General features: G+C 37.6%; 2 protein-coding genes across 8 annotated transcripts; both read right to left on the bottom strand.

Annotated features, from left to right (window-relative positions):
* Positions 1 to 2,787: 2,787 nt before the first annotated feature.
* LOC105045782 (WRKY transcription factor 44) lies at positions 2,788 to 7,964 on the bottom strand. 7 transcript variants are annotated; one of them, XM_010924186.4, is made up of 7 exons: positions 7,320 to 7,964; positions 7,192 to 7,233; positions 5,894 to 6,311; positions 5,642 to 5,785; positions 4,613 to 5,328; positions 3,744 to 3,902; positions 2,788 to 3,298 (listed from the first exon to the last, which is right to left on the bottom strand). In XM_010924186.4, exons 3-7 carry the CDS (start codon positions 6,095 to 6,097, stop codon positions 3,112 to 3,114), a joined length of 1,410 nt encoding a protein of 469 aa, XP_010922488.1. In that variant the 5' UTR covers positions 6,098 to 6,311; positions 7,192 to 7,233; positions 7,320 to 7,964; the 3' UTR covers positions 2,788 to 3,111. The 7 variants fall into 7 exon arrangements, with proteins under 7 accessions (XP_010922488.1, XP_029120638.1, XP_029120636.1 ...); XM_029264805.2 differs by having other exon boundaries at positions 5,894 to 6,299; XM_029264803.2 differs by having other exon boundaries at positions 7,192 to 7,462; positions 7,565 to 7,964.
* Positions 7,965 to 9,334: 1,370 nt separating this feature from the next.
* LOC105045784 (protein TONNEAU 1a) lies at positions 9,335 to 18,497 on the bottom strand. Its single transcript, XM_010924187.4, has 8 exons — positions 18,267 to 18,497; positions 17,280 to 17,412; positions 16,596 to 16,684; positions 16,365 to 16,487; positions 11,321 to 11,454; positions 11,209 to 11,234; positions 10,973 to 11,126; positions 9,335 to 9,704 (listed from the first exon to the last, which is right to left on the bottom strand). The coding sequence occupies exons 1-8, from the start codon at positions 18,351 to 18,353 to the stop codon at positions 9,650 to 9,652; spliced, it is 801 nt and encodes a 266-aa protein (XP_010922489.1). The 5' UTR covers positions 18,354 to 18,497; the 3' UTR covers positions 9,335 to 9,649.
* Between the last annotated feature and the right edge of the window lie 204 nt (positions 18,498 to 18,701).

Raw genomic sequence — 18,701 nt, 5'->3', positions numbered from 1 at the left:
ATACAATTTTTATAATTTTATATTGTAATGCTACTTGAGGACAAGGTAATGAGAAGAATTTTTTAATTTCTTGTTCTATGTGTTAAATATCTCTGTTATATCTGCAGTTAATGCTTTATTGGCTTCTGTTTATTTATTTATTTTGCTATAAACTTGTTGGCCACTATTCAATGACAAGCCAAACCAATTAACGGCCCCGGACGGGCGTCCTCACAAGAGAACGCATCAAAACCTCACTCAATAGCAGGGGTGGCAAAATAAACCAAAATCTCTGCCTCAGTTCCGAGCAGGTAAGCGTATCCAGCTTGAATCAGTAATGCAGACTCAAAAATAATTGCAAACCAAGCAAAAAAAAAAAAAAAAAATCCAGCTCATTCAAATCCGGCCCAGCAAGATTTGATTTTGAGAAATTTTTCGTGCACCATAAATAATGCAGAATGTACGCACTATCTACGATGATTGCTTCACGCATGGAGTCAAGATACGATGCACGAAAATAAAATTTTTTTTCTTTCATCTCCGTGCGTGGGCCAATCATTGTGGACGGTTGCGTACAGTTCTTCACCGCCTGCGGTACATAAAAAAAAAAAATTTATAATTTTTTTTGAGAATAACAGAATCAATAATATTTTTATTATTTTTTAATCTACTGTATAAGTTAATATTTTAATATGCATATGTGTTAATATTTAAATTATTAAAAAACTAATCAATCTTGAAACTGAGCTTGAAATCAACCTTTAATGTAACCTTGGACCTAGCTTAGTTCAATTTTGAATTAATTTTTGACACGACTAAAAATTTATAAACTGCTTGCTTAGGGTTGTGTTCGGCTTGATTTGAAATTAGAGTCGAATTGAGATCAAAATAATAATAAAAAAACTAAGCTTCAATAAGCATTTCAAATTCAACATTAATTTCACGCCAAGCTTGATCATATCCAGACCCGATCAAGCTCAGCTCATTTACGCCTCTACTCTATTGTTATTAATAACATATCCTTAGGAGTTCTTGATGATATATATAGCCGCACGGATCTTCTGCTGTGCATCACATTGTGCGGTGCACAGTACGCTCCGTCCATTGCGTGATGGACGGCCACGCATGGTCGCACGCAACGGACGTGTATCCGTGCATGACCGTCCATCACACGATGGATGGTGTGCTGTGCTTGCATGCGGCCATACGTGACTGTCCATTGCACGATGGATGGAGCGTGCTGTACACCGCACAGTGCGGTGCACAGCAGGAGACCCCAATCCTATATATAACAGCCATCTCTCTCTCTTTCTCTCTCTTCCATGATTCTATGTTTATACCTGATAAGCTAGTCTAACGTAGCCCAACTGAATACCACCAGACATCTCAGCCTAAGGAGGGAAACAACGACAACGTAGTAGTCCTGCAGACAATAAAAATACATTCGACTGCTTCACTTGAATGCTACTTTACATTGGATAACCCACTCAAGCTATATAGCACCAAAAATCAAGCACATCATGCCACCTAAATATAAAGGCGTATATATTATTTTTTTCCAACACCTTGTATTATTTTTTCCAACTCCTCGAGTGATGCCGCGCTGCTGCTGCTGCTTATAGATAATTGTTTATAAACACTCTATGCTCCCAATTCAAACATGTAGTTTCCCATCCAGAGAACTCCTTGCCAAAGGAGAAGCCGTTTCAGCCTTGTTTCATCGCTTGGTTGTCAGGTATTTTTTTCAACCAGTTCTTACTCCTCAGGAACTTTCAAAAGGCATACAAAAAGGTCATCAGATGGTAAAACGGTCATTCATGAAGCCATTAGATGGTAATAAAAGATCTTTAACTCCCGAGCAGGACAGAACTTTATGAGCCCAACCATCTGTTGCCTATTTACAGTTCTTTAGCAGGTGTACTTGGTGCAGTATGGTATAAGATCAACACCCCAGGCCCCTACACAAAAGGCTGCAACAATCGGAGACAGCAAAAAGAATGTAACAAACAGTAATTCTAATGTAAAATGTCCTCTGAGGCTCTCAGCTTCAGCTTTTTGGCATTCAAACAAAAAAAAAAAGTGAAGGGTTCACAAGTTTGTAATTAAACTTCCTTCTTCCCCTTAAGTAAGAATCTTGAATTCTTGCATTGATGTCAATTGAAAATGTACCTATTTTCAAGAATTAGTGATGAAAGTTCTATGAGCACTGTTAAAACAAATGGTCATCTAGAAGGATGTGAAGTTAACATTGCCTGTTCATAAGCACCATTTATATAAAATAAATGCTTAGTGTTAAACAAATCAATTACCTGAGAAATCTAAGATTAAAAGCTTGTGGAAGTACATGGTGTTAATGCATCAAGCTGCATGGAGGGCCTGCTCATGACATGATATGAAATTAAAAGCAATGTCAATGGTTTACAAAAAACTTAAAGACTTAAGATACTGGCTCATCTTTCATAGTATTTACAGATCAGTGCATATGAAAGGACAATTTTGGTTCAACTAGCATCTGCTTTCAGAAGATAACTCTGCCCAACAATATTGAAAACAAAGAGAGGGTAGTAAATTCAATCTGCAGCTTTGAAAGCTTCATACACATCCTAAACCAGTAAGCATGAATTTATACAGATGGCGGTTAGATGAAATGTCATCCTCAGAATAAAAAAATAAAATGCAGTTGTATTGAGAAGGAAACAGCAAAGCCTTGGATACTTTTATGGATTCTCATTGGAAGAACTGCAGAGTACTGCAAGCTTTGTAAGAAAGCAGAGCCTTTTTTAATAGCAATAAAATACAAGTTAAATGGGAAGGAAAAGGCAAACCATTGAAGACATTCACATTATTTCTGAATGAAAGAAATTCAGAGTATCATAAGCTTGGGCAGCACTAAACTTCTAATTGGTCTACACCAGCCATACTGAATAATATTAACTAAAACAAAGATGAAGATAACCATTTTTGCTATGTCGCGACAACGCAGAGCCTTTAAGAACATAAATAACCATCTTTAGTCATCAAATCTCTTTCCAGGTTGAAGATTGCTTGATTTTGATTAGAAACATCACATCTTGTCGGGTGGATCACCAGATAAATTTCAATCCATGCTTTCCCTTCCTTTTTTGATGTGTTCTAATTATGCCTGGATTTGCTAAGGCCTCCTGCATCATGGTGAGAAACAGCTAGATTTGTCTTTCTAGTTGGCTTCTCATGATTGTGTTTTCCCTCATATGTTGTAACAAAAGATCCCGAATCATCCGATGCCCTCTCAACATACTTACGCGCGTTACATTTGGGAGTGGTGCATCTGTAGTAACTTCTGCAAGAATAAATTCATTTCATCAGCAGATATTGTAGGTGGTGGTACAATAAATCACTAGATGACCAAGCACAAATGAGGCAGTAATATTCACTGCATTCAATGAGAAAATTAGGTTGCACCATAACTTACAAAGAGTCTATTGCAAACTACAGAAATGCAGAACAACTTAAACATCATATAACTACCAAAACTAAATATGAAACACTTCATACGCATATGCATTTGACAAACAACATCACATGCACATACATGTATATACATACACATATGTACATGCATATGAATGGTGCTTGTATATACACAAACATATACATATTCTTGTGTCTATCGACTCGACTGTGCTGTAATAGCTGTTATCTTCGCTCCCTCCTGTTAGCGATAGTAAATTATCCAGGCTAACCTCTCGACTGCTAGCTTAATAAAAGAAACATCAAGTGTTTACCTTGGATATGAATTTCCCTTCACAACCTTCTGTCCATATTTTCGCCAATGAAAGCCATCCGCTGAGACATCAGCTTCTATGGAAGTCTGTGTTGCAGAATGAGGCTCTGCAACACCTTCTGTTACTGCACCTGCTCCACTAACTTGATCCTCAGTCTTCCTGTGATGAAAGAGCATTTTAGACATGGAATAATTGCCCATACACACTTCATGAAGTTGTAATTGTGCTTATTCTTATGTACCGTGTAAAAATAAACAATAGTCAAAAAATCTTTTTTTTTTTTCCTTTTTAGAAAAAACTATCACTTTGGACCACCAAAATGAATGAGAGTAGCCATGATCTTTCCGATTACACAATATAGGATAAGCATTTTAAGTAACTTGTATATCCAATCATCGAGACATCTAAATGTGGTGGGATGTGCCAAGTTGAAGGGACAAGCATCCATCCATATGGCACAAGAAGTACAAGCATACACATAGAAGCACACATACATGCATGTCTGAGGCATGAGCACCAAATGTGGCAATAGCACAAGTTGTCTGGCCGATTGCCATTTACATGTAACAATAACTACACACTTGCAGGAGTTTCACATATGATCTGTAGTAAGCAAACTCATTTAATCACCTCAACCAAGTTATGTAGTCTTTCTCAATAAGACTATAATGATTTTGATAGCTTAAAAATTATCAGGTGCACTTTCTGGGTAAGATTTTTGCATTTTACGAAGAGCCAACTTATTTGATACATGCTTCAAGGCATTCATATCAAGCCTATGAATTTTCTTGCCCCCTTTAAGAACGAGCCTATAGAAGTTGGTAACTCAAAATTATACATATGAAACTTGTAAAGCAATCATTGCATACCTTCTCTTATAATTAGGCTTGTCATTGTCTAAACTAGCTGTTCCATCTCCAACCTCAGAGGTCCCACTAGGTCCACCAGTAGTATCAGGATTCTTGGTAACACTATTATATGATGTTGCAAGAAGAGGATCATGAGAAAATTGTGTCTGCCCAAGAAAAGAGGAAGTATCCGGAAAACTTGTTTCATTGTCATTATCCACTTGTTCTTCAGATGCATTCCCCTCAACAAGATGGCCGTTCCACAAGCGATGACCACTCTCCCTCCCACGCCCTTCAGAAACAAAAGTTTGCCCTTGTGACCCCAATGAGAGCCGCTTGGGGGGCTGAGGTTTAGGATGATTGTGTTCACCCTTGTAGACAATTTCAGCTATCTGACCATCAAAAGATCTCTCAACCTTCTTCTTTACAGGACAATTTGGATGTGTACATTTATAGTAACTTCGTGGGTATTCACTTCCTTTCACTTGCTTTTGCCCATACTTTCTCCAGTTATACCCATCATAAGAACGTCGATCTCCACTAGTTGTCGGTTGTTGAATTCTTGCATCTTGTTCCGTGGCCGGAGGCGCAGAATTTGAAGGCTCATAAATGTGGTCCATTTCCATGTGTGAAGATGAATCCTGATGACAGTTGAGAGTAGGCAGGCACTGGAATTGGTTTTTTTCTTGCTCCAAAACAGTTGCAGTTGTAAGTTGATGACTGGCGTCAAAGTTTCCCTGACACAATAAAATTACTGCATTTATGTTGTAATAACAGTATCACACATAATGGTTATTAAGTGTGAATGAGCATCCATTTCATGTTTCCTCAAGACATCAAATTTGGAAGAATTCAGCGCCACTTCGGGAGTAGAAAAATAATCAAAAACTTCACCAAGATACATGCAGGACACGTCTGAACTAGATTTTTCAGGTGAATTATTTGTGAACCAGTGTGAAATCAATAAATTTGACCTATTATATATTCATGGAGCCAACTGATCAGCATTATACTTTAACAAAGACAACATATAAAAGAGAACATACTGACCAGATTTGCCAAGAGAGCAGCAGTAGTCCTTGAAACAACTTTTGCCACAGGTTTGTATAAGATAGTAGAATTATGCTCTGCTTTCGAAGTTGTAGTTGATGCCTTATCAGGTAAACTACAAGCTGCTGATTTAGATATGACATCCTGCAATTGTATTATTAATTGATAAAAGCCAACAAATACAATGATAACAAATGGAACGTGTATAAAGGAGCAAGCTAGCACCCAATTTTTTGATATCCTCCGTCTTACCGAGGATGAAACATCAGCCAAGGCAGCATTTGTTGTGGGTTTAAATCTCACAGTCTTTGGCCTGATGGCCACCGTGGCCTCGGCAAACGAAGTTGCAGGAGAAGCATTCATGGCACCAGCAAGAAGCTCCGAGAAGGACCTGAGATTGGAGCAAGGCCTAGAAGGCACAGGTTTAGCCACAACAATCTTCTCTGCATCTCGCATTTCCCCCAACAACAACTTGGCAATACTACAATATGGAAATAAAACTCAAAGCAAAAGACCTCAACAGATCTGAAATTGCTAGCATGTTTTTCTCCAGACAGACAGAGCTAATATGAGATGCAACTTTATTTCCTAGGCCAGGTAACTGTTCTTGAAGTAGATTGTTGTTGAGTCGAGATTCAAATATTTGTGTCATTCACACCTGCAAAAGATACTGTTATTACTGGTCAGCAGAGCGTAAAACAAACAACGGACATAGTTTTGATGGTCATTAACTCATTTGCCGCAGCCTACTGTCAGAAACCAACAGTATAACAACTCTAATTTTCAGTTAAACAGGACTCCAGACAGTAATTACACCCTTCTTCCATAAGGAGGAGGATCTGCAATTGAATCTAGGGAGGCACATCCCAAGTTTTCGATATGGGAAATTCTTCTATCATTTATATGAAATAATTCATGACCCCATCACTACACCTCTAAATCTTTTAGAAAAAAACACAGTTTTCTTTTTCCCAGATCTACTTCTCAATGTGTCTCGAGCATTATAAGATGAGATCAACCACAACAACCAGAAACAAGCATTGCAGTTTAAAATAGTAACAAAAAAGATAAAAAATAAATTCATCTATCAATCTCCCAGTGGGACATGTAAGGAATATCTAAAGCATCCTGCAAATTCAAATGCAAATAACACATAAAGCTCAAGCAACCCAACCAGCAAGCCCTCCTGAGTCACATCCCTCTCGAGAATGAAGAGTTGCCCAAACTTATTTAAGCAGAAGATATGCAGCTAATCTCATCTTAAAAAAATCCTACATGACTTGAGATGCCATAAAGTGGTCATAGTGTGTATATCTATCTGGTTTAAATGACTTCATGTTTGATAATTCCTACCACAAGAAATGCAGCACAGATGCGACCTCAGTCAGTCCCAAGTGGAAGTTCAAATTCTCACACATTTATTAGCCTTGGAATTTTTAGATGCAGAAATGAACGAAATCTGACAAAAAGAACAGCTACAAACGCCAAACAAAAATATAGAAGGCTTCCTACGCTGAAAGTAACTTGAATTCTGTGAAACAGAAACACACCTAGAAGCTTGCAGATCCCAGGCAGCAACTACTCATATCTTTCTGAGCACAAGACCAAACGCAAAAAATAAAAACGAGAAGAGAGAGAGAGAGAGAGAGAATGGAGGCAAAACAGCAGGCTGACGCACGTGATGTTCAAGTGCTCAGCATCCAATACCACAGAGAGTAGAGGCGAGCGGGCAGCTGGTGGGAGCCGAGCCTTTGGATGCCGACAGAGAGAGATGATAACAAAGCCTTCTTTCTTCAAGGACGAGACAGACAGAAGAAAAGCCTGAGACGAGAGAGCTGGTTGTCAGACCGTTTGGTTTGAAAAATGATGCTGTAACGATGAGTAATAAAAGGGAGAAGAATAATAATAATCCAAAATCCTAACTTCTCTGCATAACTAGTTGTATCGGATGCACAAAAGATCGAAGATTCTTTTTTTTTTTTTTTTTTTTAAATATTCCTCCTCCTGGATTTCATAAATAATTTATGGAGGAAGTAGCGACATTTGGCTTCCACTGATGAGAATGAGAGGAATCTCCAGTGCTTTTATTTCGGACAGCAGGAGGATTTCACCCCCACTTAGGCCGCAGCTGTGACAGAAATGAGGTGATGAAAGCGCTGCGACGGTAGTGTTTCCAGTGGAGTGCAAGTCCTCCCAGCGTCAGTGGAAATTTTAATTTGGGACGTCAAGTTAATTTTTGAAGTGCTCTAATTAATGTTTCCAGGATCGGAGGGCTATGAAATTGTACATTCGTCGTACAATAGCATAAATATATAGCTATTAATATAATTTAAATCATAGAAATGGAAATATTTTTTGAGAGGGGAGGAGAGGTGCGCGTAACTTTTGAGGGAGAATTATTTGGTGAGAACGTTTGGTAGGAGCCCGTTGGGCGAGCACGTGGAGACGCCGCCCCCAAAACCTTAGCCTTAAAAAGTGCACCCATAGGCGGGACCGACAAAGCGAACTGTAACAGATTGGACCGTCGGAGGGCTAGACACGTGGCTCATCGCAGCAGAAGCGTAGACCGATCACCAGTTGTCACGGTTTTGGTTCGGGTCGTACACCGCGCTGCTTGAGAAACGGACGGTCCACGGGTTGACTGGTAGATGGATGGCCATGCACGTGCCTACAAAGAAAGCAGAACGCGGGAGAAGGGGGAGAGAGCACCAAAATTGCGATGGAAGGTTACAAGCTTGTTCCTTTCGTGGTGGCAAATGTAGTTATTACGCTTTTTTGAAAAAAAAAAAAAAAAAAAAATCCAGAGGCAATTTGACAAAATCACTATTCACATGATAAAAAATTAAATTCGTATTTATATCATTATTTATTTTCGGCGACGTGGGAGGCATAGCCATCGATGCATAGACAAGCAAAATCAGGGTGAAGAGTATTCCACCCAGACCAGAGAGATAATATCCCGATACCCAATGTCAAAAAATGAAGGCTTGCAACCACCGTTATGTATCGTGAAAGGAAATGATGATGCCCGGTGTACCAAAACATTTGGCATCCATGAACCACGACAAAGGATGTAGGCCAGTGGAAAACGGCAACACCATGACCAATCACAATGGATGAGCCTTTTTCATGCGGTGCATGGAAGGAAAGAACCATCCTCACATTTTAACGAATGTCCAGGAAAGAAGAACGCATCCAATGCTACGAGGCGGCACATCATTGTGCTAGCTAAATGAAGTTCGACTTCTAATAAGAAGACCATTATAGAAGATCATATTTATGAAGTACATCGCCTCTGCCAGAAGATGAGAAGCATGAAAGCCAATAAGACAAAACACAATTTAAATATTTCAAAACCCACCACACTATACCACGTCTCACCACCATGTAAACACTCGGGTAGAATAACCTATCAGTCATTTTTTGACAATCATTCAAAATGAAACAATAAAAACCGGAATCACACATGAATTTTAAACAAACAAATACCTGCGGTGGACTGATGAAAATTTACTGCCATGACTTACCAGAAAAACACCATATATACGAGTAAAATCTGGGAAAGCACACCTTATATTTCATGATCTTTCAAAAAATAAGCACCGGAAGCATGAATTATACTGAAATCACATATGAATCTCAAACAAAACTAGAATCCCCATAATTGGCTGAAGAAAATTTACAATCAAGACATCCAAGCAAAACGCCATATATTCCCTCCCAATGTGAAAAATTCACCGTACATAATAATACCAAATAGAAGCCTAAGCAAATCCTGTAACTAAATCATGCTGAATGGCATCCATGCCTAGCATATCACGAGTCAGCTACAGGGTGCTTAAATTGATATTTTAGACAGTCATCTAAATGCAGTAAAAAGAAAAAAAACACAAAATAAATTACCAAGAGCAGATATTACCATCTTCCATAAACTGGCTTCTACATTTTGATATCACTCAGACAAAGAGAAGCAAGACAGGAAATTACAAACACAATCCACAAATGACACTAATGTTCATCCACCTTGCCATCATCCTCCATGATACCATCATCACCAGCATGCCTGCAGTCAGAATCCAGATGACAAAAATATAACTACATTTAATTTTCTTTCTGTGATTGAAAGGATCAACGTTGCCTGACAACATCATAAGAACCATGGAGAGGAAAACTTAGAACTCAAAATGTCAAACTATAGAAGATGGGAAAATAGACAAAGTTAACAAACTTCACCTTTTTTCCTCTTCCGGAATAAGCAAATGAAATGGGTCTTTAAACTACTGACTTAAAGTGTTATGCCAGAAACAAGATGCATTTTGAATATTTCATGATCACTAGATGATGGATACTATCAAGATGAATCCAATGAACATGAGACAAGTAGAATTATCAGGACTAAAAGTAGTGTACATGGAAAGTGGCTCTATTGGAGAGTGAGATGCTCCCACATCAGATAAGCAAGGGACTTTAGGCAGCCTCAAATATACATAGGCCCATCCTCCAATTAGCTTAAGCTTTTGGGCTGGATTTCTAACATGGTATCGGATCTAACCGTCCTCCATTCTCCCCCCTTGCTTTCCAAAGTGTCGCCCTTTTTTGGGTTTCATCCTGCAGGTTCTCCATGTGGGAGTGGGTGTTGGAGAGTGAAATAATTCCACATTGGATAGGCACAGCATTTTAGGTAGTTTTAAATACACATGGGCTCATCCTATCAGCTTAAGCTTTTGGGCTCAATTGCTAACAGAATGCACCTCCAAAAACCTATGCTGGAGACCCATCAGACATTAGGATAATCATGAAATTCTGTCAACAGGTGTCATAGATTGGTGAGGAGCTGGACGCTACCAACAATGAGTTTGACTATCTGATTTGATGTTAGAAGTGAGCATTTGTTCTTTTGTAAAGATTTGTCAAAGATGTAGGTATTAAAATAAACTTGTGAAATGTTATTTTTTTCAATATCCTTAAGTTAATCAGAGAATCAGGATGAGATACATATATATTGAAAGGCCTAGCAAAAAATATCATTTAATATTTTTCTATTATAAAATATCTAAAAATATATGTTGTCAGTTAGCATATTGTATCCTACATATCCACATCTCTCCATTTCATCCTCTTGCTGAGCTGGACACTTGGTATGTGTCTGAAGTCTGAACCTGATTCTTGTATCCATGCCCATTTAACACTAACTAAAACAGCTGAATCAAAGAAAGGATGGCCGAGTAACAAAGAAGAGACACCCGAGGGCATTTTACAAGACACCATCCTGAAAATAATGCATCTGATTTGTTTTTATTGGAAAATTAAAGACACTAAACTCAAATATACCTCCAAGATGTTGTCAAGTTCCGTGCTTTTCTGTCCAACTGAATGTTTTCTAAAGCATTTGAAGCTTGAATCACATCTTCTGACAGCTCATCAGCATCATATCTCCAATTGTATTCATCCTTCCGGATACCAGAAACTGAGCCTAATCTTCTGTCTGAAGGCAATAATATCAGAGATAAAAGGTAACATAAAAGCAGCAGACTAGTTCCATAGATATATGACAGTTTGTTAGTTACCTGCTGACTGGGAAACCGGGACTGGCCTATCATATCCATGGACAACATATTGAAACAAGTCAGAGAGGTTCTAAAACAGTGGTCATTAGACATGCAAGACTTTCACATTTACCTTCCCAGAGGAGGTAAGCCTCCACCAACAGATGATGATGATGGCCTCCGAGTGTTTCTGGACTCTGCGTTTGACACTGAGTCAGTCTCTATATTGATTATTCTCCTTCCTGCTGCTCTCGCTTGAGTCAAGTTCTGTTCAGCATGATTCAGAAATTGAGGGGGAAATCAAGGGATGTCTAAGCAATACACTTGGTAATTCCAATTGTCAATCGCAAGAACCATATGAAAGTAATAAGGAAATAGATACTGAATATACCAGAAAAGAGGCTGACAGTACATGCAGCATGACCAGTGTGTATAAAAGATAAGAGATGACAGCTACTATAACCAATTTTAAAATATTAACAAGTGCCGCACCATCATGAGAAACAACAAAAGATCTCATCAAAATTTCATAGATCACAAATTGACCACAATGAAAATCTAAATATATACAAAAGAGGGGGAAAAGGGGGATTGAATCTTATATTTAGAACCAAAATTTCCCTGCCAGTCCATGTATAACCAGCTGTCAGACAACAGAAGGTGAAACATATTTAATCTGCTCTAAAGAGAGCTCAGAACACTTAAATTTGTTTATCAGGAGAGGATACGGTACAACAACATTGAATGAAAATGGCCTGCTTGGCAGCTGGCAGTTTATTATGAGGTTTAGTTTGGGCATTTATTCTTCTTGTTGCACAAGGATGGTAGTCTAGCTAGCTCCAAAGATAGAAATTTGAATGACTCCTAGCAAGCTCCAAGGAAGGAAAGGAGGAAAGAAAACGGTGGGTTGGTAGCTTTTAGGGGTAAAGTGGGGAGGGGGGTTGGGGTTAACAGTGTATATTGATATGCCGCGATATACAAAAAGATTTCCAACTTGCAAAGCATACTGGTATCTCATGTATGGATAATTGAAAAGCCATATATGAGGAAAAGGACATTAGCTCAGAGCAGCTAAAGGAATATAGTTGATATGATCCCTTATTTATTGAAATTATCATAATGAGAAAAACAAATATAAAAGCCACATATTCACTTTAGGAATGGGATTTGAATTAAGGAGGCATCTAACCTACAAGAAAATCAAGTATTTCTTAGCCTTAAAAGAAATCAAGACACAGCAACTGCTGCAAACCAATTGCGTTTGTTGCCTTGATAGCTGCTAAAGAATATAAATGTCTTCTTTTTCTTCTTTTTTCTCCTTTCTAATGCAAAGATGCGAGACCATCAACCACTCATTAAGAAAATAAAGTTGGCAATATCAGGATAATATGAGGACAAAAATAAAAGATCGGAAAGAGTTCTGACTGGGGCTTAAGGCAGCATTCTAGGAGTTTCATGAATAAGGATATCGATTTCTTTGACATACAGTATGTAAAAGATAGTATCATTCTATTCTTTCATATAGAAATAAGTTTTTGTTCAATAAAAAAAGAATGGATTGCCAATGCCAGTATGGATGTCAATACATGTCCAATGTTTGTACCTTAGCTCAACAGGAATAGTCATTTATTATTGTACAACAGGTAAACTTCTTTACAATTATCTTACACAAAAAACATATTCTGAAAGTATACAGATGCATGAAAAGATTGCAACTGGAAATAACAATTTTTTGAAGCATGCAATGGTTAGATAACATTTTCATTTTTAACAAAGATATCACATAATCAGTTGTGTGTGTGCATGAATATGCAATTTGAATGTTCAGAACAGATTTCCTCATCATCGCAAAGCCAGCAATTGTCACCACAAAGCCAAGAAGAAAGAAGTTTGGTTTAGAAGGAAGTTTCCAATATTTATCTGTGTACATCTAGAATAGTAATCAACAAGATACCTTTTCTTTTTGAATTCATCAGTAAGCTCCTAACAAGATGCAGCATCAAATGCTAATATTATCTTAAAGCGACCAATACTTGCATCATAAGGACGACTTGTCTGCCTCATTTGAATATAATATTATTAAAAAAATTGGAGAAAAAACATTCCTTATAATGATGGCTGTAAAATGTGGAGGATTCTTTTTTCTTTCGGGGGTCGGGGAGCATGGAGAGTGATCCATTTAATGATTCACTTCTTGTTTCTTTGTTGACAAAATCCCTCAAGATTAGCTAGCACCATATTGGTGTTAAGGATGCAAAAAAGCAGATCATACAAAAAAGCCAACCTATCCGATCACACCTGATATAGCACCAGATCACACAAATCTGACCCAACAAGCATTCTAACCAGACCTGATAAACGTCTTTTAAAATGTGATCTACACCTGACTGCCAAATCAAGAAAGAAAGATGAGTCTGATCTAAATGAAGCAGATGGTGTCACCATTCTCTCTAAGGATGACATTTCACTAACCAGGGATAAAAGAGATGCTTGTAAGGTCGATGGACGAAGGGGTATGTAAAGTTAACAATGGATAGTGTCACAGATCACATCAAATTCAAACTTAAGGTTGTTGACCCACTTTGAGTGGATCCATGTCAGATCCTAGGGTCCACAAAAGTCCACTATAAGCATGGTGACTGAGAGCATGGCTGGAGCATGTGCTTGGTGGATTCAATCTTTGCCTTTAGATACAACACCCCAGGAGTCACTTACATGATAGGAGGTACAGGTGGCAATAGGTTTTGTGAAATTTGGGTTTAGCCAAAAAGCCTTCAAGTTCAAACCATACCCAACCAATTGATAATCAGGTCAAAAAGATAAAACATATAACCAACCCAATTATTTTATTTGCACATATATCCAAATTGTCAACCCACTTACAGCTTCAATTTTTAGTCTTGTATCTTACAAAATTAAAACAAAATGAAATAAGAAGAGTGGATCTAATGTTGTGCATGAAAGATGAGATAGATAAACTGTAGAAAAACTATCATAAATCCTAAAGATGCTATCCACTGCAGCTCTCTATTTGGTATATTTTGTCCTCCTTCACGATTAACCCACATGACCTTCCCAATCACCTGAAACCAAGTCCCCCATAAGCCCCTGCCTAGTACCACTGTTGTAGGAGCATAGGGCCAGATTTTAAGGGTCTATCCAACCCATAGTGACCCATTAGATACAAGGGCCAAATCCAAATTTGATCCACGAGGATTACTGCACTTGATGTGGTCTACTTTGGCTATTAGGAGTAGAGCTAGATAGAGTCTAAAAGCAAGACCTGCCACATCAAGAAGCCAACTCATGTGTCAAACTTCAGGAGATCATAACATGCTCATACAACACCTGATTAAGATGATCTTTTTTCTTTTTTTTTTTTGAAATTGGATATATTTTCGAGATCCACAACTTTGGGCCAAACACTTAAGGGGTTAAATCAAGCCATAATTTCTTCGTTTGGACCTCGAAACAGGCTGATTAAATCGAAAGTCTCCTTTTCGGAAAAAAACTTTGACTGGATGGTGTCTTCCAATCCGTAAAGAACTAGACAGAGCGATGGAAGGCAAAGTTGATGTAGAAGTTAAAATTTACATCCTGTTGGATTTTAGTATTTTTTCATGATTTTTTATATTAATCATTTTTTAGAGATCTAGTGCTATTTGAACTAGAATGAGGAATTCGATCTAAATTATTCAAGAGCGAACGTCCTTCTAGAAGCTAGGAAGAGGAATCCAACCCCAATGATGCAAGAGCAATCCTCACTATTATAAATAAAAGCTATGTACCTCACTTTATATGATATAGAGAATCAATGAGAGAAAAGGAGATTTAAGCCCTATTTTCAAAATTCTTCTCTCTTCTTCTAGTTTTCTATTGCATGATTTGAGTTAAACAAGTTGAAGGAAATTTTCCTTCTCCTTGATTGGATCGAAATCCAATCCATTTATGATTGAGTTGATCTCGAGTAACCCAAACACAACCAAATTGTAGAAAACCCTAATCCAAACCTATTCATTTAAGGTACGTTGGCAGGTCCAAGTCAAAAATTGCCACCCTTACTAGGAGATGACCATTTCATTTTGGAGGGAGGAACATGAAGTGGAAAAGGACCATGGACCTTATTTGGTAAGAGATATGAAAATCTACAAAGAAGAATTTTGGACAATCCAAGATTGTAAAACCAGTGCATGTAAATATAACCTATAATAGCTGAAAAATGTTGTAGTTGGAAGGAATAAAGCCCAAGGTATTTTTAGCCTCAAAACAGTTATATTAACTATCTGAAACTCCTTTAAGTTGGTTTTTGAATATACATCATACACCTAATATAAGTTTCGGATAAGTATTAAAGCAACCAAATTGTTATTAATCCAAATATTTGGGATAAGGTCCACATTGAGCAAGTGCAGATTAGTTATTGGTGAGTAGGGCAACTTGAATGAAAGACATGCAAAACAAACGAGGTTGGTTTAGGTTTTGTTTAACGATGATCTCCACTTCAAAATATTCAAATGGCTTACCAAAGCCATGTATGGGTTAATGTGGACAAGGAATTAATTCACCCTTGAACTATTGAAATTAAAGCACATATTAAAGAAGCCATGTATGGGTTAAGGTGGACAAGGAATTAATTCACCCTTGAACTATTGAAATTAAGGCACATATTAAAAAACTTGATCAGCTATTTAGCGAATCAGTTAGATATTTAAACCCTTTGTAGCTGCATCCAACTATATGATGGCTTCTTAATATATTAGATTTATCAAGGAAGGATATGGAAGGAAAATATATTAATGCCAAACACACTATACTGATGAGTGGTTATGCTTATTTCCATAGATAAATTAGTTAAACCCAAGCAGTCAAATCAAAGGATCCTAGAACACTAGATTTAGTTGAAAAAGCCCATGGATACTAAGGCAACTGAGACCTAGATTTGCCTTGTAAACCAAATACAAAATTTGAAGGACCTTTCTTAGTTTCTCTTTCTCATTTGCTAAGTCCTTTCAGGTTATAACCTTTTAAATATACATCATAATTAAAATAAAATCCACCAACATTGTGCCTACATCATATTTATGCATCTTGATAGAATTCCTAGTGTATTCAAACCTAAAAGTAAAACAGTAAACAAATAGCAATGAGCTGGTAAAGTTAGACAAGCAGAACCAGACCTCATATTTTAAATATCCTTCGAGAACATCTAAAAGTAGAGGACTGCTTTCACCACCCCTATTCACGTCATACCCATTTTTGCTACTGAAATCTCTCAGTTCAGCTTTCCAAAAGTCCTTTGGCTGAAAAGCAGATAAAACAAAAGAAGGTAAAACTGTTATCCTAATATTTTTATAATCAATCTTTGTGACATAGCATCTCTGAAAAAGTAGTATAAATTACATGATTACCAAATTACACTCAGGCAAATAAACTTTAAGTGTGTGGCCTAGCTGGGCCCACTCCAAGTATTCACATATTAATGCTGTAAGTAGCTTTCCTGTAACAAGTAGAAGATATTAATTAACATAGATAGAAATGAGAATTACAAACTAAAAGAGGCAGGAACAGAATTTACAAGCAAAGAAAAGAAAGATTCTAACTCTTTATCCAAGTAATAGTTATTACTTCCATTGAGTTGAGATTAGCTTGTCTAGTTCTAAGATTAGCTCAAGAACATATGATGGACATAAAATCAAGCTGAAGTCTGAACCAGGTGAATTTAACAAAACAAGTCTAAGTTGAATAAGGTTGCACTGGGTTCGATTAAATCACAGAACAACTTCTACAATATCAAATGATATAAGTTACAAGATCGTGTATAAAAAATACAGAGCTAATTATGGTAGTAGATGGAAGAATCAATCTGGTTTGTAGCTTAAATCCTTTAATAAAGCTCTAGAGGTTTTATAATCATATTGTGTTGATAGTTTACTTGGGTTAACATATGAAGGTCAAGTGCTTGTAAGTTTAAGCAAGCACAATATCATATCATTTAACTGAATTTATCCTGAACAATAGAATTACAGCTGAACTTCAAAAAAATATAAATCTGATGATTGATAGACCACATCTGTGAAAGCATAAGAAGAAACCTGAAGAAGAGGCATGCAGCTGCTTAGCGCGATCATTGCAGCTACCGAGCAATGCAGGAGGTATGCCCTCTTCATTTTGAAGAACCTGATCCTCTTCTTCTATTGCCTCAAAAACGCTTGCCCTAAGTTCAGCCTAGCACAATATTTGATACAAAACATAAATTCCAAATTAACATTTCAATAAGTAATTTCTGGATATCTAAATAACCTCAATGTACGCTGTAAGGAGTACCACCATGTAATGAACAAGGTTAAAATTTTTGAAAGATAAGAACTCATACAACAGGATCAGAACAGTGTAAACTGAATAGAAACATGCAAATAGCATACATGATTAAAACATATACTGGAACCCTAATGGATAAAGCAAATTTCAGCATATAAACGTATCAAATCATAAATCCCATATTCTTTTTTTTAAAAAGTAAACTTTCTTTGTTGAGTGGTCACTAAATTTCAGGACACGATTCCACAGACATACTCCGATATTTTGCTATGTCTTGCAGCCATAAAAATCAGTGCGCGATTAGGAGAAAGAACCCCTAAAATAACTCAAATCCATTAGGAATTAGATCGCAAACATGCATTTATTTATGCTTTTGATAACTTAAAGAAAAGCATATGATATTTGCTTTTGCATGGCGAGAAAACTATAATTGAAGGCCAAAACTGGTCCTAATCGTCAATATTGTGCTGTTACACTACCGGTCTACAGCATTTACTCACGATTATACGAAAACAATAGATGAAAATGCCCCAATAAACCCTATAGCAGAATCAGTTCAAAAAAACACAAAGCCATCCGTCCCGATGAATTTCTTGGGAAACATATGCGAATCTACAAACCCTACAGGACAAAAAAAAAGGAAATTCAAGAGGTGAAACTTTCATTGTCTTCCCCCAAAAAAGAGAGCTGATTCGTTCTTGCGAGCCCTAGAAGAGTCGATGTCTTCTAGGGCTCGCAAGAGAGAGAGGAGAAGGGATTACCCTAATCTTGGCGAGTACGCCTTTCTTTTCGAGAGTGCGAGTGACGAGGGTCTTGAGGTCCATCATCTCCCTCGCGTAATCGTCCATCTCGCCCTCGCTCTCTCACTCTCGTCTTTCTTTCTCCTCTTCTCCTCCGAAGCCCAACGACGACAAAGATTTAGCAGAAATCTAAACCTCCAGATCCCTTTGCTCCACCGTTCCGCCTCTCCTTTCTTTCTTTTCTTTCGCCCTCCTTTACGAAAATGTTATAGAAGCCGTCTGGATCCTCGCCACGTCATCCACCGTTCAATTAAAACCATCCGTGTGATATATCTAGACTCCGCAACAAGTTAGCCGTATGCACTCTTGACGGCTGTGATTCGAAATAGATCTACATGTTGATTGGAGCTAAAGTCGTCAAGGTCACTGCCGAATTCAGTTCAAAGAGAAAACCTT

The sequence above is a fragment of the Elaeis guineensis genome, chromosome 5, assembly GCF_000442705.2.
Source record: "Elaeis guineensis isolate ETL-2024a chromosome 5, EG11, whole genome shotgun sequence".
In the NCBI taxonomy this organism is placed as follows: Eukaryota; Viridiplantae; Streptophyta; class Magnoliopsida; order Arecales; family Arecaceae; genus Elaeis; species Elaeis guineensis.
The sequence above is the reverse complement of the archived record's forward strand: the minus strand, read 5'-3'. Positions and strand labels throughout refer to the sequence as shown.